Below are 25,905 nucleotides of genomic sequence, written 5' to 3' on the forward strand. Positions count from 1 at the left end.
CATTGGTCTTATTGAAAATTAATATTAAAAGAATTATATATCTGAAAAAGGGTAAATTTCATAAGTAAATAAGTGCTTTTCATTTTTTTAAAATTGCCTCAAAAGGCACAATTTTAATTTGAAATAAAAGGGACCGTAGGTATCATAAATCATTTTTCCCTATTTTGCATCATCTCGCTCTATATTAAAACATTATTTGAAATTTTTTACCTCCTAACCCTTGCCAAAATTTGAAATAGTGTTTAATGGGATTACAATGGTAAATAACGTAAGCAACGAACAACAACATCAACAACAATAAGCGAATAACATAACATAACAACGAATAATATAAGCAACAACAATAAGCATTTACAAACATCCCAATGGCAATAAAATTGAAATCTGAAATGTTATCAAACGTAAATAAAATTACTTCATTCTGAATATCATTATGTTTAACCATCTTTTGAAAATTAATAAATAAACAAAATAGAGACAGCAAAAACATTTCAAAATCTTAATATGGATATTACTATCAAAAATTCATACTTAAAAACTTTATTAAAGCTTTAAATAAGTATCGTAAAATGAAGTTCAAATCTAGACTGAGAGAAAAAGTGGCAAGGAAATTGCGGAAAGGTGACAGCCAAATTTAAAAATGGAAGAAAAAAGTTAAAACGCCATTATGCATTTATTTGTTGAAGAGAAAATAGACAATTTATAATGAACTTTAAACCCTATTTTGATTTTTATTCTATTAAAATTTAAAAATAGACCAACAGCAATCTTCTCAAATATACTATTATGGCAAAGTTAATGCATATTATAGCCCCTTGTAAAGATTTCAATGAAATTTTACAAGGGCTTATTTGTTTAATCGCATTTAAGGCTGAATCTAGATTCTTGCGATTACTATCACTTTTTAAACTCTATAACATTTATTTAAAAATAATTTATATGAAATAAATCCTTGCTTTGTTACTATTTCAAAAATTATGTTGATACTACCAATTGTTGTTGTATCTGCTGAAAAAAGAGGGACTGAAACTAACAATAGAAATAATTTAAAGGTCCCGAATGAATCAAGAATATAAGGAAAAGCTCTTGGATTTAGGAAAGAGTTATGTTGTAAAAGATATTTAAAGAATAGTCCTTTTTAACTTTTATTAATAAAAATTCTCTAATTCAATAATAAATGTTTTTCAATTTAACAGTTTTTAAAGGATTAGCGTTTGTTTAAAATACTTCTTTGTAAAGACTATTACTTGCTAGTTAACATAGAAGCACTGGGAATAAACATGCTTCAAGATAGGCTAACTTTCTACAATGAAAAACAATTTCTTTATCTAAATAATTGGTTTCAAGCAAAAGAAATTAAAAAAAAATGGTTAATAAATTTTTGATAAACATGAAACACATCATAAAATTAATCGAAATTATCAAAAATTTAATCCAGAGAGCAGCACAACTTAAGAGAAGATTGGACGGCAAAAATCAGAAACTTTGACCCGATAGCAACACAGAAACGTCAGTTTCCCCCAAGGTCACTTCCCAAGGTTTCCCCAAGGTCCCGAGGTCATAAACAACTTCCCTATGCTCAGTACGGGATTTTGAACACAGATTCGTAGCTCCAACGTGGAGCGAGAGGTCTTTCGATTTAGTTGAAATTTTACGGAATGTTATTAAATTTTCATACCAAATTACTATTGTTGGATGTAATAAAAGAATTCTATGTCTAATACCATTTGGTAGACAAAATCTAAGTAAACATGGCAAAAAAAAAAAAAAAAATCTGAACCAACTGCATGGAGTGTTCTAGCTCTACAGCTCCAATGGACGAGACACCACTTGAAAGGAAAAAAAAAAAAAAAAAAAAAAAAAATTCTCATAGGCAGTTTTACAATTGCCGAATAAACTACATCATAAAAGCATTATTAACATGTTTTCTATAAATTCTGAATTACAAAATTAACATTTTTAAAAACATTTCTTTTTTTAAAGTAATACTTTTGTGCTTAATAAACGGTATCCTTTTTTTTTATTTATTTAATCTGTTTATGATTTTAATGCATTTAAATTATAATTATTTATAATATGCTAGCACATATTGATTTGTAGAATTTAATGAAAAAACAACTGTTGTTCCAAGAGTTTCGCTATTATTTTTATTAAAGATTCCACTTTTCTATAGCTGGCACTGCTGATATTGTTGCAAAGATAAATTTTGAAATAAAGATGATTTACAAATTGCTCACGTGCGTCTATTCGTAAGGCAGTTACCAACGAAAGGCACCAGCATTTAATTAAATCTTTAATTAATTAAAAAGCACATTAAATTTTTAAACAAATATGCCGAAGTACACAAGATGACCCTCCGAAATATATTCGTGACAAATTAGATTACTCCACTTCTAACAACCTTTACTATAGACGGCTAACAAATGTACATTATTATCATTTTTGGACTAGTTACCTTCTTTCAGAAATCAGCTTTTGTCCATGAATATCAGATTTTCGTACAATTAAACTACTGGAACATGTCAAGTTCAAAAAGTTTTCTTCATAATATAGAAAAACATTGTTGCAAATCTTACTTAAGAAATAATTTTCAAACATATTCTTTTAATTAAAAGATGGAAAAAGCGCAAAAATTAGATATATATTATGGTGGAGATAATATCCTAAATTGGTGCGCTTTTAAAAAATTAAAATAAAATTTCAATTCGACTGATTTTCGTCAAATAATTGCTTCTTAAAAATTATAAAATTTCAATCAGTTTTTCGAACTACTAAAACATTCTAATAAATAATAATAAAAAAAAATATCTTCAACATTGTCACCCTCCAAAGTATGCATGCACCAAGATTGCACCATGCAGATTATGGCCCCAATAATCTGCCATTAGAGTGCCAACAGATACAGATATATGCTCGTTTTTATTATTATTAGAGAAAATTAATAAATCACTGCATGAACTTTCCAAAAATCATTTAAAGGCAAAATATCACTATTTATAATAAAGATGAATGAATGCGTATCTGTTTGTGTGCGTGTACGTGCTTTGGTTGCTCTGCAGGTCAGATCGTTTGACCTGGAGCTATTATATTTGGTTCGTATATACCTTGAAAGATGCAAATGTGAAACTTCGAATCGATTATAAGTAATTAAATATCAAACATTTTCCTCTATAACTACTGAAAATATTAAACCACAGAAATGAATTTGACACCTTTCTAAAATGTTTTTAAAAAATGTCTCTTTAATGATACTAGTTTAAAAGTAGCACAAAATTTTCATTAATTTTAGAGGTTTATTAAAAATATTTCTTTGTTTTTTGCCTAATTTTTAATGATACATTACATTCTTACGCATTACATTCAAACCATTTTCATAATTTCATTAAATATTTAATCGCGTGATTTTCTTCCATCGTTGAAAGCTAACGAAGAAGGATCGTGTTTAATATCTATGTAGACTAAAAGACGAATAAATAATATTATAATATAGCGAAATTTAGAAGATAGTTGAACCGGAAAATTTACAATTTTAATAGAGCTATGATGTCATGGGACTGATCATCATTAGGAAAGTTAATGTACACAATGAACAGAATATATATAAGGTAAATAAAATTACACGACTTTAATGTCTGATAAGTTGATGGGATCATAGATAGGAAGTTGATTTTACTGAGGTTAAATATGACTCTTATCCCCGGCGATCCAACTGATCGCCTAACCATTATAGGACTTTATAGGAAATATATAGGATTATAGGAAGTTATATTTAAACGATTTAAATGAGATTAAATATGACAAATATCCAATTGATCGCCTAAGACGACTAGTCTTACATAATAATAGATGTGATAAATCAAAACTGTAGTCTGTTATACCATTTAAAACGGAAATAAAGCAAAATAATTTGTTTTATTAAGTAACACCGAGAACTACGTAATTGTGAGATTATTCTCGGAGTATTCTTTCATTCAGAGCACCCTTGTGCATAATGAACAGAACATACGTAAAAATTAAATGACACAACTTTAATGCCTGACAAGTTAATGGGATGGGCATAAAGTTATATATAAACGATTTAACTTTTATTAAATATAATCAATAAATCCAGCGATTCAAATGGCCGTCTAAGGTGACTATATAATAATAGATGTGTTAAATCAAAACTGTTATTCTGTTATACTATTTGAAAACAAAATAAAGCAAAATAATTTGTTTAACTAAGGAACGCCGAAAACTAATTGTGATATTGTTTTCTTTCATTCCGTACACTTTTTAGAATACCGAAAGAAGGAAAAAGCTCTAAATTTCAGTTTTTATATAACTGATTACGAGAATTTTTATTACAGATATAATTTTTAAAAAATTAATTTAAGCTTGTCACTAAATATGCAAAATTTTCGTCAGTTGAAAAATCGTTAGACTTTTAGGTAAAAATAAAACAGTTTTGAGTTAGCAAACAATGTATTAACAGCTTTTCTCAGACACCCAGTTTAGCGTATTCAGTTTTGGAAGTTATTTTTATTGTCTTGTATATACAAAGTTCGTTGCATATTTACGATTTTGCTGATTATATGATCTATTATTATTTATTGCCCTAGATAAGAATTGCATTCAGTCACTTAAGATTTTGCGGTGAATTTAATGACATGGATTTAGTTCTCGCAGCGGAGAAAACGGGTTTGGAAATACTCTCTCTTTGACGATTGTGTATCGTACGAAAACATATAAAAGTTTCTGTTAATTGTAACTTGTGTTTAAAGTACTCCACCAATAGCAGTTAAAGTACTCCACCAATATTCTCAAACTTGTCTTGAAAAGTGAGTAAATTATCTTCCTTTTGTTACTACTTTCATACATTGAAAGTGTATTGAAACATCTTCAAATAAAAAAATTAACAGCCATGAAAATAATTTATAATAATCGTTTTTGTAATATATATTTTTTAAATGAAATGCTTCATGAAAAAAAATTATCACATAGTGCTTAAAACTATTCATATTTATATTTCAGAGAAGTTTTCTTTTTAAAATGTGATTGAATACTATACAATGTACAAAAGTATGCTCTTATTGGACAAAAATAAACTTACAAAATCAAGTTTCGATTATCGTAAAGTCGTACTTTTGCTTCAAAAAATATTTGGGCGTTTTCTCGTAATTTTAAATATTTTCGTTCAAAAATAATTTTTTTTGGAAAAAGCACAAGATTAAATATTTTCAAAATATTAAAAAAATGGCAGATATATCTCAGGTTAATTAATCTCTTTTCCACCTGTTTACTCCGCATTATTTAATTAAAAAGAATATTATATTAAATATACCTTTTGATAAAAGAATGCCAACGTAGTCTTCTCTTCACATAATGTTCAAATAATGATACGACTACGGCTGTGTGCAATTTTTATACATTTGTTTTCGTTGAACGCGCCCTTTCGAAGTTGTCAAATATGTAACTCAGAGTAGATAAAGTGCATAGAAATTCAAACGTTTAATTCAAATCCATGGATAAAATTGATCTATAAACATAATAAAAAATTTAGTTATTTAGATGGGGAAAAAAAGCAAAAATTATAAGAAATGAAAGTTTTTATGTGGCGTTTCTGTAAGTTTCGTAGTATTTTTGGGAAATATTTCTTCGTATTATACAATTATATAAATTTTCAAAAACTGAATTTGCCTAAGACAGATTGTAGCTAAGACAAATCGTAGGCTGTCTTCAGACAAAATTGATATTTAGGAGAGAAAATGTACTATCGCGTTTGAAGAGGCATTACATTTTTTAACAGAAGCATCATCAAGTTGCAAAAACATTTAAAGAAATTAAAATAAATAGTTAATACTTGTAAAAAGGCAAATCGAATATAAAGAACCGAAAATAAAGAATTTCCTAAATAATGCCTGAAGTTGTTTGCAGAGCGTTAAAAAATTACAGTATAGCCATGGGGGCTTATCAACAAATGGTGAAGTTAAAGGCAAAAGTTAGAATAATCTTTGTCTACTACTGGTCAATAATCGTTGTAAGTTCCTTTCGTTGTATTTAGTTATAATTAAATTCACACGTTATTTATTTTACAAAAATAATTATTTTGATTTCCAGTATATATCTTCATCTTATTTACATAACATTTAGCGTACAAATAATAATACGCAACAAATCCAGACAACAATCTTCATATATTCTCCTTTTCACAAAATCATTAATAATAAAATTGATTGTGCCGATATCCTGAGATTCATTCTTATATCTGCTCAAGTCAGAACTCTCAAGACAACAACTTAATTGAGAATGTATTTGTAAAATTCAATCATATTGATAAATTCTTGTTTCATACATTTTACAAAAATTTTGATAAGTTTTCTGAATAACGATATTTTTATATACCTCTTGTTATTTTTGAAATTAAATTTTTCCGCTTTTAAATTCTTAATGTGCTTTTTAAAGTTTTTAAGACTGAATGTGTTCAATTTCAAATTCCTTATAGGGGAGACTTGGGCAAGGTGACATTGTTCACAGTTGATCATTTTTAATAAATTCAGGTTTTGAGATAAATTATTAGAATGCCCTTGCTAGATATAATGCAATAAAAATTGCATTGTAACTAGCTGGATAATATTTTTTGATATAATCAATTATTATTTTCCTATTTTAAAACGATAATGCAAAAGTATCGTCTTGCCCCGATATTGGGACAAGATATTATCATGGGGTAGAATGAAAATTCTAATAAAAATTTAATACATTTTATTTTTTTAAATGTAAAACAGAACAAAAATTCATTAAACTTTGTTAAGTATTTTTCTTAAACTGTTTGTATGACCGATTTGCCGATGTGAGAGGAGTGTCACAAAGAGTTTGAACTCTTAACCTCCAGACATAACCGGTGAATAGAGCAATAATATGACAATGAGATTATTAAGTAAGTGGTTGTTCAAGATAAACTGAGGATTTACTTAAAGTTATGGCAATTAATTAATAACATATGAGAGAAAATAGCATAAAATAAACAGTTTGTAATGAAAAGGATATATTCAAAAAATTGTAAATTTTATTTAATTATATGTCCAAAAAAATCAATATTTTTTATTTAATAAATATCTGACACAAATTTTCACATTTCTAAGCCAGTATTAACCACTATTAGTAACACTTGCAACACTTTCTCCTAGTTTTGAGGTCAACATAGACTTCACTAAAGGTAAAAATTCATACTTTCTCTGGAAGTCTAAGCTGATATCATAAGCTACGGGTTTCTTAGTTTTTTTTTTTTTTTTTTTTCTTCAGGAGACAAATTTTTTTAGTAACAATTCCTTTTTTGCATTCTGAGTCTCTTCCATTTGTTGCTTTAAATGTAGTTGATATATCTCATCTGTTTCCTTTTGAAGTAGCATATCTCCCAAAGATTAATTTATCAAATTATTATCCATAGCTCTATGAGTCTTACAATGTTGTATGAAACAGTTTGTGGAGCATGTTGTTCTAAATAATTACATAAAATAAGTAAAAAAATCCATATAAACGCCAAATAAAAAACACTAAAAAGCAATCGAGGCTAGATTATTAACTTACCCAGGCCATCTTGCCTCATTTGGAAATAGTATTTTTTTCTGGTTGGATTAACAAGAGTCAGAATAGTGATTTTGGGAAGCATATTGTCTAAAGCAGTTATAGATAACAAAAAATATCTAACCCAAAGATCTCCAGTCGACGACATCTTTGGTTTAGGAGTTTGAAAATTACAGCAAGTTAGACAAAATATGCGAACATCATCTAACAAACAACGAAACCATAGCAGTGGCTTCACTGTCACCATTTTTGTGAATTCTTAGTCACTGGCAGTATGAAGCGCTTTTAGTATCAGTAAGATGGTGAAGTTTGATTACCATAAACGTAAACAAAGCCGTTCTTCATTTTGCACCAGTCTCCTCTATATTTTTTAATGTGTTTAAGTTTCAATATTTAAGTTAGGGTGTTTTCAAATTCTTTTAAGATTGATTATAAGTCTAAATTATATTATGATCTTTAATGTTTCAAAGTTTTATCGCTTTCTGCTTTTATTAATTATTTATCTGCCGTTCATTTTATGCCATGCACTCTGGAACTAGAATGTTTTCAGTAGCGTACATTTTCTTTAAAATAATATAAATTAATTAATATTTAAATGCCCGAATTTGCCAGCCTCTGGGGAAAATTTTGATTTTAATTTACGGAAATGGTATCTAGAAATCTTAAAAATGTAATTGCTGTAAAAAAAATTTGCCATGATTAGAAAATTGAAATGGGTAAAATAAATAAATAATTTGAATGTTGGGTGAAAAATTAAGAGATAATACCTAAGTTGTCTAGATTTTTTTAATCCCTTGAAATTTAATAGTAACAAACATGAATAAGCATATTATAAATTACCGTATCAAAGAAGTAGGTGTATTCACTTTCATTTTTACATATTCCCGTACGTTTTCTTGCACATCTCTCAGTTCAGTAAATACTTCGACAGATAAACAATTGTGTATGAATATGTACAGAACTCGAATTTCCTTTAAACAAGGTGCAATTTGTGATGCTGGCCAGCTGCAGGGAGTGAGTGTCCTGCAGAGTCATTTAACGACCTGGAGTAAATCTGCATAATAAAAGACAATAATATGAAGCATTCTAAAAGTTTCAATTCTGTCTCGGTTAATTGAAATATATAGGACAGTATGACTATGTAGAAACATTCAATAAATTTATAGGAACCTGGAGAGATCCTGTTATGTTAGTATTTATTGATCAATATATTCGTTTTCCTAATAGAAATAACAAAACATCCATTAATAGGAGGAAGAGAATCAATTTTTGATAGAATTTCGTTCATTAGCAAGAATAATAATTGCACTCTCAGTGAACAATTGAGAACTCATTTCCTCATTCGAAAACTAAAACACAATTAACAGTAAGAACGAAAAGGAGAAAAGAGTAATTCCAAATTCGATTTCCTTTTCCAATAAAAATCAATATTTGATTGAATTATTAAATCCCCGCTACAATGAACAAATTTCTGATATGTCTGTAATAGCGGTTTAGGCACACAATACTATAATTTGATTGTAAAGTTGGCAGTTGGTCTTCCACCTCAGACAGACGAGTGTATTGACTGAAAAGGAGAAAAATGTATGAAGCGGTGAACAATATGAGAAGAAATAATGGAATTTTAATAAATATGATTGTGTTAAATTGAGGGCATCTTTCACTCTACCAGTATTAATATATCTCCATTCGCATATTATAAAGGAGCAGAACTCAATCAGAATTTCTAACTTATCAAAATAGGTTCGTTTGGTATCACGCAGTTCTTGCGTCACACCGTCAACTTGGCAAAGCAAGACTAAATAATGTCAACTTCTTTATTTAAAGTCAAATTCTAGTCATTGGCATTCCATCATTTTTATTTCTCTTTCTGTGATGTTGATTTTTTAATATTATTGTTTTCTTACAGAGTTTTTTGTTCATAATGATGGCCCAGGAAAATGGAAAAAATGGAGACATTTACATAATCCCTTCCAAATCGGCTACACAAAAGACGGCGGAGATCCAGAAGTTCTGGCACATCGACAGAGAAATGCTCCGATTTAAACTGCATTTCTTTCTATTCATCGGAGGTAGGAAAATAACACTGTAGTGTCTATCAAGGAGTAGTCCTTTATAAAAAACAACGGGAACCAGAGGCGGCGTTAGCAGAGGGGCGAGGAGGGCTATTTTCCCCGGTCTTCAACCGCTTGATTCTTTCATCTAATTACATCTTGATTCTTTTCATCTAATTATATATTGTAGACGCATTGTTCACTTTCAAAAAAATTAACTAATCAAAAAAACTTTTTATGAAATTTTAGATTTAGTTATTACATTTTATAAAGTATTATTTTACATATGTTATTAGCCAACCCACTAGAGATTGTATATTAAATAAATCTCGCCTCTTCATAGGAAAATAATATTTGTTCTCCGGCATTTCAAAAAATTAGCAGAAAAAAAGATTTAAATTGATCTTAAACTTGGCCATTCATTTTCAAATTAAAAGAAATATATAATTTTTTTATTTAAAATTTAAGAATTTCATTACTTTTTCAAAATATTTTAGAATACAACTCTACGGTTGATTCCATTCAAGACATTTTCAATAACATCGGACATTCTTGTTTAAATGATTTTCTTAGGTTACAATATTTTTAAATGAAACTTTATTTTATTGTTAAGAAACTGATTCGTACTACTCGTTGACATTTTAAGGCAATAAATTTATCAGATTTATTTTAAGGAAACTTATTCATTAAACTAAGAAGTACTTTTCCTAAAAAAATAAACGAACACGCTTGATTTTAAATCGATTTCAGCAATATTTTTATCCTATCAATGGAATAATTAAGTTGTTCGAATTTTAAATTAAAAGAACAAAGCTTAGTTTCCAGCAGAAAATTCAGTTGACATTTTCTGATTGAAAGAATTAAAGGCGGGCGGTACTTTATATACTGTTTTTTCCTTCATTATTTCACTAGAGATATTTTGCCTTTACTTTCTTGTACACGGAGTATGCAATACAAAGCACTGTAATCACTAAATAAATAAAACCTAGAATTTCACGAAATTTCATGTTTTATAAATCCTTGAAACCAAAAAAAAGTCCGTTTTAGAATTATGTCCTCCCGTCTGAAAAAATTAAAACTCAAAAGTGAAAAGAGTTAGAGCAATGAAATTTCGTGTGCAGTCTTTGTACTAATAATGTATTACATCATATTTTGGATAAAATTTTAATCTACACTCGAGCATGATGTCTCAAAAAAGGCTAGATAGATAAAGTTTGGTATAATGCTTTATCATAGTTTTAAAGACCTCTGTCAAATAGAAATCAATTCTGAAAATGGTTGATTGCTTATTAGTTTGGCGATTTTTGACTGTTAAAATGTGATTATTCAGAAATGATATATAAATTTCGGTATGTAGCTTCGATATGAAAACTGAAGACTTGTATAGAATTTTCAATCCAATCAGTTAATATTCAAAAGTCGTACTATTTTTATTATTATTACTGCAAAATAGCTCAAACTCTATTCGTTTTTTTGCCTGAAGCATTGCAACATTTCCAAATTAAAACCATGGGCCGTCAGGCTTCCAGCACGGAATAACCTTATCTGTGTTATCTCCCACGCCCTAGTGGGTCACCTCAAAAATGGGGAAGAGAAGCTTCCGGCATGGTGCCGTTCTGATGGGTACAAAAATAGTGAAGGACTACTCCTTACCGATAAGGGACGTACCTCCAATGGGAGGGGTTGTACCATGGCCAGTAATAAATGACCCTTAGGACTATGAGATCCCACCTATAGCATAGTTCCCGTCTATGAGATCACAGCGTTCCGATCACTCAATTTATTCGAATGCCTATGGGCGGGACGGATTAGTTTATGGTTGTCTGTGCTCACTTCGCTTCGTGAAGTGTTGCTAAATTCGGGGGAAACGCTAAACTAACCGCCAAACGTCACCTCAAAAAAGCCCATCCCTAATGATAGGGAAGATCACAAATTGGCCCCCTTCTTTTTTAAATAATTTCATTTCTGTTTGCGTGCGAGTTTAGTACAGTAACTCAAAAATGCAGCGAGCTATATAGATGAAATATGGTTTTATTACTAGAATTTTATATCTGTATCAAATTTTGGATCAAGTCTGCCAATGGATTGGATTTTTAATTATTCATTCATATGTGAGTACTACAATGAATAATCTCAACCAGCTAGATAATTAAATTTTAGTATGCAATCTTTATTCTTGAATTATAGATAAGTCTTTTAACTAAACCCATCAGTTGAACAAACAGTCCATGTACATGTGAATGAATTACAAAACAGATTAAATACGATAAATGTCGCTATATGATTTTGACGTCAAAACAGTAAATTTCGGACCCAAACGGTCGATAGGAAGAAATGCAATCTATCGAGCATTTGAAAGAATCGAAGGGAGCGTTGGTTTGGATTTGAAATATATCTTTTGTAATACTACTGGATTTTGAGTTGACGAATTGCCCCTGAATTAAAAGGATTTGGAAGAGAATGTCATTAATTCTTCGAGGGTACTTGGTTCTCCAATCAAAAATCTGTTTCAAGTGCCCTTTTATACTTTCACTTTGAAAGACAAAGTTCTTAATTTGAGTTTGAGGTGAAAAATCTACGAATAAGCAACTTCTAGATTCAGTTTTTCAGCAATATTTTCAGTTTTGTTGTACTTTAATCGCCGAGACAAATCTATTACGTTGTTTTTTATAATTCTCCGTTTTCTTCAAGGAGGATGGCTGATTGAATTTTTGTTATGAATTATTCCCACAGTTTATAATTGATAAAATTCACTAATAGAATATATTTTTCAAAATTTGCACCTATTTTTTAAAAACTTCTATTTAGCTTGATTTATTTCGAATTTGTTAAGACAAAATTCTGTAATAGATTGTAATACTTCTTGATATGCAGAGTTTCATCGAAAATCCTCCTTGCTTTTCGCATGCGTCAGGATGCGTTTATTTAGTCAAAAAAAGGATTAGAAAAAAGATGACAAAAAAAAAAAAAAAGGAGATGTTTATATTTAACACTAAAGTGAACTTAGAATTTTCGCAGACTTAGAAAGCGAAAAAATTGCAGATAACTTGTAATATTACAGGAAAAAGATTCTAATTCACAATAAAATATTTTAAAATAATTTTTATTTACCATCAGAGGCTTAAACATTAAATTCTGATAATATATGGAAGATCTCTGTTCTTAAAATTTGATAATTTACTGTTTTACAAAATAATAATTTTTTTATGTTAAAACACTTTTTTTTATTTGTTATTGAATATTTTGAAAGCAACTTGAAATTAACAAAGGTTGATAATCTCGGTCTATTCCTAAAAACTTTCTTGCCATTTGAATTAAACTTATATGTAATCAATCAATGAGCAATTTTGAGTTAAAATATAATAGTACGATCAATAACAACACGACACTCACATACACGTTGGGAAAAAAAAAAAAAAAAAAAAAACGAAAAAAGTATCTAATGGGGCGAAAATCAATGTCAAAGAATGACGAACAATTCCGGAAATGTGCTCATCCACCTGCGTCTTACCCCTTAGCGATGTAGAATCGTCAGAAACTGGTAGTCTCCGGATACCGAAACGAGCAATGCACTTGGGTATTCTCAATGAAAACCCAATGCTATTTTACTATTTTCAGAACTTAAATTTCTGTTTATAGTTTATAGTGAATTTGAGGAAAAAAATGATTTTATGATTCTGTAATTATAAAGATGAATTATGATTTAAAGACTAAAAAGCAGAAAATACGTAAAAAAAAAAAAAAAAAAAAAAAAAAAAAATCATAATTTTTAGTACACTAATAAACAAGCGTTTTTAAAAAGATTTTGTTAAAAAAAAAAATTTCAGATTCTCTCCGAGTTCATATATTAAATTTCAAACCATTTTTTTAAGTATATTTTAGTATCATTTTCCATTTTCATTGGCATCATTTGTCTTCCTTTGTATTATTGTATTATTGAAGCATTTGTATTATACTTCCTTTGCGATCCTAATCTAAATTATATTAACGCTTAGTTGGGTTTGTAACTGAAAATTAATTAATTTTACTTCTTAACACATTTTGTTGATAAAAACAAAAAGATGAGCCAAAATTGATCAAGATATCACAATTTCCACACATTCGTATTACAGTCCAATTTAATCAAGAAATAGGAAAAAGAATCAACATGGGTGCTGATAAAATTTATTTTTCCAACTGCCGCTTTTATTTTAACAGGCACTGTTTTATAGTCGCATTAATAAATCTGCTGTTTAGAAAACGGTTATCGCGAAGAATGTCGAAATTTGTAACCATTTTAGACACTGAATTTCCGCTTTCGCGTTTTGTTTGGTAACAAAAGACAAATATTTGAACTAAAAAATTTCTTAGCAATTCCATAATAAAAACTCAAATGGCAATCAGCCAGATTAATTTTTTTATTCTTCTTAAATAACAAGCTGCCAAACAAACAAAGAATGAAAAACGATAAAAGCCTATTTCCAATAAAACATAGCTTCAGTTTTTTTATAAACATTTTAAGTTTAGTTTAATATTATTGTTGCAAGTAATATATCCTATGCTTTAAGCTTCTTATTTATTTTTCAATTTTTAATTCATATTTTCAAATTTTATTATGTTCTGTGTTTATCGTAATTTTTTATTCCTTTTTTTTCCCCCAAAAAGCTCTAGGTACTTCACTACCATATATCACTATCTTTGCAAAGAACAGAATCGGTATCACAGCTTCATCCCTTGCGGCTATTCTAACTACTCAACAGTTTCTGTTCATCTTCACTAAACCAGTCATAGGTTACATTGCTGACTACTTCAACAAGCTGAAGGCCGTCATCTGCATTCTTTCAATAGTCCAGACTATCTTCTTTATTCTGCTTCTAACGATTCCAAAAATCGAAAAAGGAGAAGATCAAGCGGTACTGGACAATAACACATATTTTTTTAATTCCTACATATACCTGAATTCATCGCAGTTGTACATTAACTGTCCTTCGAACGGAAATAGCTCTTTCTCAGAATCACTTCCGGAGACCGCCAATAATGAAAAAATTCAGTTGTGTTTTCTTTCACTAGATTATCTGTCCAATTTTTCTGATGAATGCTCGAACCAAGATTTGAAAGCAATGAATATCAGTGAAATTCTTATTCTAAACAATAATAAAAGCGAAAATTCTCTATTTTTTAAAGGAAAGGAAAATGGCTCTTTGTTAACTTTACTTTATTTCCATTTCTTACCGACATGTGAAATATGTTGTAAATCCACAGGAATGTGCCACAAGGTCGACTGTGGAACTCTGAAAGAGAAACAAAAGGAAGATTCATCAAAAAAGAAATTCGTTAGCGATTTTGAAACGTACCAATTTTGGATCTATGCAATACTGACCACTTTTGGTATGGGATGCACAAATGGTCTCTTTACGCTTTCTGACACAGCATGCTGTGAAAGTGTAGAAAAAACTGGTGCTGAGTTCGGTCGTCAGAGACTGTATGGTGCAATCGGCTGGGGACTGATGTCTCCTGTTGGTGGACTTCTCAATGATTATACGAATGACTTCACAGCTGCATGGATTCTTATGACAGCTATGTCCCTTGTATCTTTATTGAACATACTTCGACTGGATTTAGTGAAACCTAAGTTTTCGAAGAACCTTTTGAAAGATATAGGTGCTGTTTTAAAGTCAAAGGAGTTCTTAGCTTTTAAACTTTGTGTCTTATTGAATGGTATTGGCACAGGAGTTTTATGGTTCTATCTGGTATGGTATCTGACGACAATTGGTGGAAGTCGTTTCCTTTGCGGCATGGTCCAGTTTGTGCAGTGCTTTGTGGGAGAAATCCCCTTCATGTTCTTTTCAGGTTGGGTTATCAAGAAGATTGGGCATTTCAATGTCTTAACTTTGGCTCTGATGTCATACTGCATCCGGTTCTTTTGGTACAGTCACTTGAGTAACCCATGGCTTATTCTTCCGGCGGAAGTTCTTCACGGATTCACTTATGGAATATTTTATACTTCTGTGACATCTTACGCGAAGCTCAGCGCTAAGCCTGGAACTGAAGCTACAACTCAAGCCGTTCTTTTTACGGCTCATGAAGGTTTAGGTAAATGTTAATACGTATTTATTTTCAAAATATTCTCAAAAGCTATTAAAAAATTATCATTCAATAAGTTCGGGATATATTTTTATAGGTACCAAATATATTGCATTAAAAATATTTTGCTTCATTCATTTCCCATTTTATACGATTAATATTGCAGGTGCTGGTATTGGATGCATTGTAGCCGGATTAGGTTTTGACAATTTAGGAGGTCACACTACTTTCTTCTACTTGAGCGTCTTTGCTGGTTTTGGCATGGTTTTAAGCATCATCCTGCACTTCTTCATCCGGAGACAGAAAGGTAGTATTGATGTAACGTCATTCCAGGACACATAATAGTATTCATACAATTGTTTTGTTAAAGGCAATAAAATAGTATACTATCTAATAGTAAAATGGTTTTATGTATAAAACAGCGAGAAATTCATATTGTATTTATTCATTTTCATTTCTAAGTTGAAATGTTTTTCATATATTCACGTGATTATTATGATAAAATTTATTTATATATATGTTAATTTTTAAATAATTTTTTAACATTTTCAAGGATATTTTTTATGTTCAACCTTGATATTACAAGCTTAATAAACTTATTTTGAAAGTTCATTTATTTCTTTATAGAACTCTGTTAAAGTACTTGAAATCAATGGGGCCATTTTAATTTCACATTAATATTGTGATTGTAGTAATTTTTAAAACAAGAAAAGCAAGTGTTATTAGCGTTTGTTAATTGTACTATTTAAGTTTTTAGGGTAATTTTTGTTTTTCAATTTCAAATTTCACATTCTACAAAACACCTTTTTATAAAGGTAACATGGTCCCTGAAGATAATTCTGCCAGTTTCCTATTTTTCTGAATAAATGCGCTCAGGGCATAAATTCATTATATTTATGAAAAGAACTTGTTTATATCCATTTGAAATAATTCATGCTTAAAATAAATCACATACAAAAAAAAAAATCTTAAATTTTGTAAAATTAAAATGGTCAAGATCCATTACCAAAAACACGAGATAGGATAAAATAAGTATTTAAACAAAAAGTTCTTGAATTTTGATTGAAAAAAAGTCTGCATGTACTACAACCTCTAATGGCGTGATAACTTTTTGATAACTGATAGATTTATGAAATCTCTCGTGATTCTTGCAAGAATGATCAACGTCTTGATAAAATTCGTTACACATAATGGCAGAACATTAAAACTCCTATCAGGTTAATATAGGATAGGACATTCTTTATATTTCTTTAATTCTCTAACTACACGAAAATTTTTTTTAATTAGAACTATAGCTTTGAAAAGTAAGGAAACTGAATTTTTTTCATTCATAAGAAATGTTATTGTACTAATTAAGTTCATCAAGCTATTGAAAAATCTTCTCAAACTTTCCTTTCCAAGATAATAGAATCCTTTTTTGATAAAAACTTAAACTAAAGCTGAAACCGTTATGTGGCCGTATCAACAACATGGCCATATTAACCTCTGACACATTTTAAAATGCATAAAAAAAATAATAATTCATATTCCATTTATTCATTTTCATTTATCTGTTAAAATTTTCTGTATGTGTTTATTTTACTATTCCACAGAGAATTTTCTGATGTATATAGTATAATTTTATGATCTCCAATATTATTATATAATTAATAAAATAATGTTTATTTATATTGAGGTTTTTATTATTATTTATTCCTTTTTATATAGAAACCTATTGCATCAAGAATACAGTTTAAGTGATCCGAGGTTAATCGAGAAAGTTTCAAATTTCGACTATTTGTAATGAATATAAAAACGTTTGCTCGATTCGACCCAAACTGAAATTATATTTCTCGTTTGTCCCGATTTTTATTTGACTCGATTTGTTTCCTGTTTGTAAAGATGGAATGTTGTAATTTATTTTTCTCGCGTTTTCTGGTGTGCTAGAGCTCTGACATTTTACACAGTTGTGTGTTCTCGATTATTAGACACTATTTTAGCATGTTCAGAACTAATATGTCAGGTAAAAGATTATTTTATTTAAATATTGGTATATATGACACCATTTGACAATGGATTTGAGAAAAATTTATTATAAGATTCTATAATAATTAAAATAATGAATTAAAAATTAAAGACTAGAATGTAAAAAATAATTAAAATAAATATTTTTAGCTTATTAAGAAAAGTGTCCTTTTAAAAATTGCTTTCATGAAGTACATTACTCATTAGTAAATAGTTCATATAAAAAATTAATAGAGAAAATAGTAATAAAACAGCAAAATGCATTATTTAGATTTATTTATTTATTTATTTTACCTTTTCATGCTTCTTTTTTAGAAATTCTTAACAGCAAATTATTTAACTGCCTCCGATTTTTATTTATGTATGTATTTATTTATTATTTGTATTTTACCACATCCTGCTTTCTGGTGTGGCGATGTGCGTTTTGAGGTTACAGAATGGTCCTGATCGAAATAAGAATATCTGGCCACTAATTGAAATAATATGTTTTGATATATTAAAAAAGTTATTGCAAATTCTTAGAAGAAGAGTAAGGGCTAGTTTAATCATTATAATTCGTCATCATCGTCCCTTGTTTTCAGCAAGCAGAAAATTTACTTTCATCCAACAGGCAAGGTTTAAATACTGGATATACGGATGATGGAGTCTCAAAGAACCGTGTCCCCTGCCAACTCTACCAGGCGAATCAGAAGGAAGAATAATTATATAGTTGAAATGTGATTTAAAAAAAGATTTATATTTTAATCTCTCTCTCTTTTCAAAGCTATAATTATCAATGACAAGTTATGCAAATAATGCATTATTATGTAAAATTAATATTTAAATATCAATCATATAAAGTTTAAATATTTTAAATTTCGTTTGACATAAGGATTTCAAATAGCGGCGATGACCCCTGCCCCATTTATATATGCAAGTCAAAAATAAATGTACATTTCTGCTGCTCTATTTTTTAATGATATTTTTTTTTCTTATCAATGCACTCAATAGAGTATCAATTTTTATTTATTGAAATTCTTTTTTTTTTTTTTTTTTTTTGGAATAACTGGAACATCTGTTCTTAAAATATGATTATATATTTTTCTGAAGTATTTCAAATAAAGATGGTATAACCAAAACAAATTTTAATCATTAAATATAAGATAACTAATAATTAATCCATTAGATTGAAGTGAATAAAATTCAACATCACTTTTTCTGTCGCAGTAATAACAATCCATGCTTAGAATTCAAACACATTCATTGTTAATTTCATCGCAGAAATTTGAAATACAGATACCAGATGTGTTGCCGTCCTACGGTTCTAACCGTTTCATAATAATTTCCCCTTCTATTCCTTGAAACATGTTCATTTTTATCACCCTCAGATTCATTAAGGCATCTACTCTTATTGTATCTGTATTGTTTTATACCACTGAAAATCCTGCCTTTGAACCATTCATTTTAGTTAGATTAAATGTGATAAGCAATGGCATCACCATTTCATTCTCATTCAAATAAGACAATAAATCACTTCTTCTCATGTCATAACATTATTATACGAAAATAACTAAAATAAAATTTTAGAAATACCATTGTTATAGCCTTAACACTATATTAAAAAAGAGAAAACGATGTCATATTCGAGGTCACAATCACTTATACAATCCGGGAATTATATATATTCACATGCTTCTTTGTATAATTTCGGGGTTGATAATGGTGTAATGATTCAGCTTCTTCCCTGGGTGACCACTGTGACATTCCTATTTCCCACACTCGATAATTTACATTCCGGGCCATTCTTCATCAACGAAACTCCCACAGTGTTAAGTGCCTCCAGATTGCCAAATGGAAGACCCTCCTTTTAAGTACGGTCGTCTGGCCAATTAGTGCTAATCCAGATAAGGAACCACACGTGCGTTTCCCAGGGAAATAAATCGTGTCTTCGAAAGGCGAGAGTGTCAAACACTCCAGATGTCCAGATGTCCTTCATTTTTCCCATTGTGGAAGGTGGATCATCAATGGACATTTCCCACGGGCGACCAGAGACGATTCGGGTTGTTCTGAACGGTGATTGGGTAACAGGGAGTGGACAGGAAAGGTGGAGTCTGAGAGAAAGATAAAAGGTGAGATTTTTCTTAAGAAGAAGGGGAGAGGATCTTGGTATGAAGTGGACTTCTGAGAAAAATTCAACCCGAAGGAAATTCGGTGGATTCCTAGAGCTAACCCTGCAGTAGCCTGAGACGCCAACCGCCTGTTAGCTGTTCTTGGGAAGGCGTTTTCTCCAAATTTGTTCGAGGAACTATTCTTGTTTAAATTTCGTGCTATAAATAGCATCATTCATTTAACCTAGATGAGAAAGAGTTGTTTTTATGTAATAAAGCTGTAAATAAAGAATTTGATCATAACGCTACCTGTTATTGGATCGAGACTTTACAATAGGCTTCCAGTATCATTCGGAAAACTCCAGTGTCAAGCAGATTATATGCAAATTAGTAGTCACTTCATCCTTTTATTGACTTTTTTTAATATACCCTGATTGTGACTGTCCTTATGCATATATATATATATATATATATATATATATATATATATATATATATATATATATATATATATATATATATATATATATATATATATATATATATATATATATATATATATATATATAGTATCACTATCATAGTTGAGTAATATTTTCTGAAATATTAAAAATAGCAATGATACGTTTATTGATTTTTTTTAATATACTCCGATTGTGATTGCTCTTATGTATATATTCATATATATAGTATCCCTATTATAGTAGATTAATGTTTTCTGAAATATTAAAAAAAAACAATAATCTTTTTATTGATTTTTTTAATATACTCTGACTGTGGTTGGCCTTAAGTATAATACAAATATATAGTATAAATGATTAATGTTTTTTAAAATATTCAAAAAAAGCAATGATCTTTTTATTGATTTTTTTAATATACTCTGACTGTGATTGCCCTTATGTATAATACATATATCTATATATATAGTATTTCTAGTATAGATGATTAATGTTTTTAATATTCGAAAAAGCATATAATGTTTTGAATTACTTTGCAGAAATAAGGAAAACCTAAAAAAATTTTCTTCATTAACTGGTTTAATAATCGAAATCTTTACACAGGTCTATAGTTTTAGCACCAACGCTAAATACCAAATTTCATTAATCTAGAATGTTGTATTTCTGTTTCAAGCACGTTTGAACAATCAATAATCGACAGATAATCAACTATTTGGCAGAGCTGGCTCAGAATTTGACGTAGTTCTTTAAATCCTTTGGCAAAATCTTTTACCAGATTTCATCCACCTAGCATTTTTTGAGCAATCGCGTTTATACGCATGGGATGGGATAGGCAGGCATAATGATTTCCCTTATTAAGAATTTGACCGAAACTTATTGCAATATTAAAATTTGTAAATTTGACTTCTAAAGACAACATACGAAATTTCATTGTTCAAACTCTTTCCATTTTTGAGTCTTTATTTCCGCAGAAGGGCAGACACAACTCTAAAAAAAATAAATATCGCCTTTAGGCAAATTTAAAAAGAAAAGTTTCAGCAAAGTATTGGTTTTAATTATTTGACGGTTACAATAATTCGTTTACTAACTCCTTCCATTTTTGAGTTTTCGATTGGTACGAGAAAATAAAATCAAAAATAGTTTCAGTGAAATAAAGGGGGAAAAAATGTTAGTATTAATGAAGAATTAATAAATCCTCTGTATACAATTCTTTAAAGCATATGAACTTTTCTTCTGGAAATTAACATTTATTTTTGCAATTTGAAATTATAATACTTATTTTATTAATCTGATTAAAATATTGCTGAAATCTATTGAAAATAAAACGGTACTATCTTTATTTTCAATAAAAAAGTGATTTTTAGGTTAATGAATTCACAGGAAAAAAAATTTTCCTCCTTAAAATAAAACTAGATAAATTCATTAACTTAAAATGCCATTACACGAATTAGTTTGTAAAAATGAAACAAAATTTCACCAATGCATCAAATTCATGATAAAAATATCTGTGAAAAATTGGCTGAAATTTCTGGGACAGAAACAATCCTAGAGATAGATTCTAAAATAATTTTAAAAATTATAAATTGCGTAAATTTACAATTAAAAAAACATGTTGAAATGAATGGGATTTGAAAATGAAAATTAAGGCTAGAGATCAAACTAAGTCACGTTTAACTAATTTTTTGTAATCACAATGAAACAAAATGAAGAAAATGGAATTTCTGTTGTTAGAAATCTGAGTTTTACTAAATATATGGTCCTTAGTGGATTGAGATTTTTCAAGCGGAGTTTTCAGCAAAGAAAATTGTTTGTATCTAAAAAAATGTGCGAATTCTGGAATGAAACCTAATATACGAATTTTTGGTACACAAATTTTTGAACGAAATTTGAGAAAGGCATATTCGATCGAATTATTAAAAATATCTCGATTTCCGTAATGGAAAAGTCCCGAGATATAAATTAGTAATTATGTAAATCAGTTTTTCGAACTAAATAAGCCTGTCCGTTTGAGCCATTTCTATCAACGAAAGTTTTTTGATAATAAATGTTTCAGTTACAAAGTTGTCTCTCCCTTCCCCCCCCTTTTTTGACGACTATACATAAGATGATGTACTTAAATATGACGGCAAACGAATCAGAATAAAATACAGGGTGTTTCATAAATGATGGGAGTAACTTTAAGGGGTGATAGTACGCATGAAGACGAGTAATAGTAAATAGGAAACCAAGTGTCCCAAACGTACGGCAAATGATCAGAATAAAATATACGTTGACGTGATTGAACAGATTTTTCTAATTAGAATAAAATGAGATGATAAATTTTAGATTAAAATTAATTTAAATGTTTTTTTAAGATATTCCTCTTGAAATTATTTTTTTTTCTGAGAATTGATATGTAATTTTTTTAAAAAGAAATTATAAAAATGCGTCTTGTATTACTTAGTTTGTCCAGAATGGTCTCCATTTTGGTGAAAAATTGAATTTCATACAATTTGTCTAATTAACTTGTTCTGACATTTTAAAACTTATTTCATTATTATTGCATTCTGAAAAAAAGATAAAAACATAAAAAAGTTGCCCAATTCAAAATAGAGTGATTTACTGGAAAGTTAAAAGCGATACCTTCTCCTTGAGCAAAGTGCAGACTGAGATGTATTTTGAGCATCTCTGGCACGGCGCTCCATCAATTTACGATCCCCTCCCCCCCCCCACCTAACTTTTGCTTCACTTTCTTACCCACAATATCTTTTATACGTTACGTTTTTAGTTATGTTTTCATATTTCGATAACAGAAACACATCTGGCGTACATTACTTCGTTAAGAGTTACGAATCTAAAGGAGAAATATCGATAATTTTTCAAAAATACGTTACTGATAATTACAATTCGAAATTTTGATCCATTTACGAGGCAATGTTGCTTTTTAATTGGTAATTTAATTCCATTTTTTATGGTTATTTTTAGGTAAGAAATATCGGTAATTTTTCAAAAATACAACGCAGAAAACAATAATTAAAAATTTTAGTCCACTTAGAAAGCACATTGCTCTTTTAATGGAAGTTCTATGGAATTAATTCTATTCTTTTGATGATGTTTTTTCTTTAACACTGTTCATTTATGAACTGATGAGCCGCGCTGACTAGGCTCAAACATGTAAAAATAAAATCTGAAAAAAAATTCATTATGAGTGTTTGAGCAAAACGACGTCAGATTGATTGCGAGCTAGAATGTGAGGGACTCTATTCAAAAGCAAAATTTTCATGATAACTATTTTTCTAAACGCAACGAAATACAGAAAGAAGCGATGAAGACAATAATTGCAAAGAAGGTATTGTTATTTCTAATTTTTTTTAAAAGTTATGTTTGAATTCTTAAAAAAAGAGCTTCCCATTTCAATAATTGCGGTTGTTTGAAAAAATATTGTAAATAATAGAACAGTGATATCCCCAGATAAAAAAAATCATTGTCATTTTTCCATTTGATTGCATTTAACTAGACGTAATACTAAAAAGAAGAGAAAAAAAAAAACTAGTGCGACTGACACTAGGAGTTTTGAATTAGGTAGCAGAAAAGTAGGCGTTGTATTTCAGAGGATTTTTTTCTCTTTCTAATATTATGTAAGCATTTACAGAAATAATACGGTGCATTTATATAAATTTTTTATTTTTATTTTAATAAACAGATTGATAGAGGTTTCCATAAGCGAGGTTTAACATGTTAAGCTGAAGGCTTGTTCGGTGTTAACATTTTCTTCAAATCGTAGCATCGTCTGAAAAAAAAAGAAAAAAGAATTAAGAACTATGTAATGATACTTAGAAAAAGTATAAAATTATTTAATAGCAATTACATGATTACTACTCTTGTCTGCTATACAGTCAAGGAATAACGCATTTTGCGACCTTCGGCGAATCACCAAATGAGGCCTCTCGTTTACTAAATTGGTTTATTTAATCTCACAATTAAACATTTTTTAACTTACTAATATGTCGATGATTTGTATAAAGTTAATTTTTAATTTTAGTAATTTTATGAAAATTACATATTTTTGTTTTTTGCTTATTAGCTTTCACCTAATATTGTTTCAGCAGATACTCACTGTTTATGAATACTGTAATAACTAAGTGCTTGTTATGAAATAAATCGAAACCTTACCAATGTTACAAGACAAAGTTAATATTATGCAAGTATTTTTTATTCGAAGTATTTGTTTTTATTTGACAAATTGTTTACTTTGATAATAATGCATTTTTAGTCGATTTGGTTACTCCATCCTGAGCTCAGCTGTCTGCTTCATCTGCCTACATGTAAATCCACTACAATATTACTTTCTACTCCTATTTGTAGAAAATGTGACCCTGAACCGCCTACAGAAAATACACAGACTATAACACAATTTTTAATTTTGACGTCTAAAACTTAAATCTAGTTTTAACTGCCATGTGTATTTTTAAAATATATATATATGTATTTAAGCTTTATTTGTTGTGTTATATTTCATTATATAATTATCTTATTTTTATATTATATTTGCTTGTAATATTGGATAAAAAACACTAAAACTCCGGCAAAATGTTACATTAACTCAAATTTATTCTATTTTTTCAACTGGAATACAATCTACACTTAATTATTTAACTAGTATCATCTTAAATGAAAATTAACAGAAAATGCATGCATTGAAAAAAACATTCTTGTATGCAGGCAGTTGAATTCTATTGATTATGAAGATGACACCTTAAAACATAGATTATATCCTCTCGTATCCAAAACGTTTAGACACTTAAGTTACACCCACATTGAAAATTTTTGCTCTATTAAACTGCTTTGTTAAATGAAAAGATAATTCCTTTCTGTTAGAAATAGTCAGTTTAGTACGAGTTACATTAAGTATATTTACGAGCTACGTTAAAGCAACACTAAGTCTATTTTAAGGGAAAGTTCGTAATTTTGAACCGTGGTTAGATGGCAAGGGCCGTTCACACATGAGCCGGCAATCCTCTTTATATGCAGTATCACCAGTGTGCTTCTAGCCAGTTACATAGGATTTCTTGATTAGAATCGAGCACTGAATTTGAAACTCTCCGGCCCCGAAAACGTACTATCCCTTATTATTATTATTTTCTGTTAAAAAAAAGAATTCAAGTTGGTTCATTTCTCTAAAGAATAGGCATAAACTTTCACTAGACGCTGTTACATGCGATATAAACGTGTATTTCTTATATCTTACTCTAATTTCATGACCAATCTCATTTTGCTGAAGTATATAAAAAGAATATTTTCATACTGGCAAATTAAGAAATAAAACCATGAAAAAATGAAAAAAAAAAAAAAAAAAAAAAAACACTTAAATGAATTGCATCGCCTCTTTATAAGATTTATAATGCGTGATTTCAATATCCAACATGTTTTAGTGTCTCATGCATTGAAATATTTTTTTAATATAAATGCTTCAATCAAGATTTTGAAACAGTGCATAAAAGATAACACATCTCAAATAAAAAGCATTCTAATTCTTGTAAACACTGTTTCATTTTTCATTTTGAAATTAAATTTAAGATTAAATCCAAAATCGTTTCTTATAATATTGAAATAAAAAAGTATAGGTTTTGATGGACGATTTCCGAAAAAAATATAATGACTACTCTCCATATAAATTTCACATTAAAAATCATG

General features: G+C 29.1%; 1 protein-coding gene across 2 annotated transcripts; it reads left to right on the forward strand.

Moving 5' to 3' along the window:
- The first annotated feature begins 4,664 nt into the window (after window positions 1-4,664).
- On the forward strand, window positions 4,665-24,572 carry LOC129960615 (major facilitator superfamily domain-containing protein 6-like). 2 transcript variants are annotated; one of them, XM_056074151.1, is made up of 5 exons: window positions 4,665-4,820; window positions 9,476-9,638; window positions 14,265-15,692; window positions 15,850-15,990; window positions 24,485-24,572. In XM_056074151.1, exons 2-5 carry the CDS (start codon window positions 9,491-9,493, stop codon window positions 24,505-24,507), a joined length of 1,740 nt encoding a protein of 579 aa, XP_055930126.1. In that variant the 5' UTR covers window positions 4,665-4,820; window positions 9,476-9,490; the 3' UTR covers window positions 24,508-24,572. The 2 variants fall into 2 exon arrangements, with proteins under 2 accessions (XP_055930126.1, XP_055930125.1); XM_056074150.1 differs by lacking the exon at window positions 24,485-24,572 and having other exon boundaries at window positions 15,850-16,261.
- Window positions 24,573-25,905: the final 1,333 nt, after the last annotated feature.

Source organism: Argiope bruennichi, chromosome X2, assembly GCF_947563725.1.
Source record: "Argiope bruennichi chromosome X2, qqArgBrue1.1, whole genome shotgun sequence".
Taxonomy (NCBI): Eukaryota; Metazoa; Arthropoda; class Arachnida; order Araneae; family Araneidae; genus Argiope; species Argiope bruennichi.

What these genes read in the sequence shown, in the direction of transcription:
- LOC129960615 (XM_056074150.1), top strand. Translation starts at nt 9,491, where the DNA reads ATGATGGCCCAGGAAAATGGAAAAAATGGAGACATTTACATAATCCCT. An exon ending in TTTCTTTCTATTCATCGGAG is followed by an intron (nt 9,639 to 14,264) that starts GTAGGAAAATAA and finishes TCCCCCAAAAAG; the next exon opens with CTCTAGGTACTTCACTACCA. An exon ending in TACGGCTCATGAAGGTTTAG is followed by an intron (nt 15,693 to 15,849) that starts GTAAATGTTAAT and finishes TTAATATTGCAG; the next exon opens with GTGCTGGTATTGGATGCATT.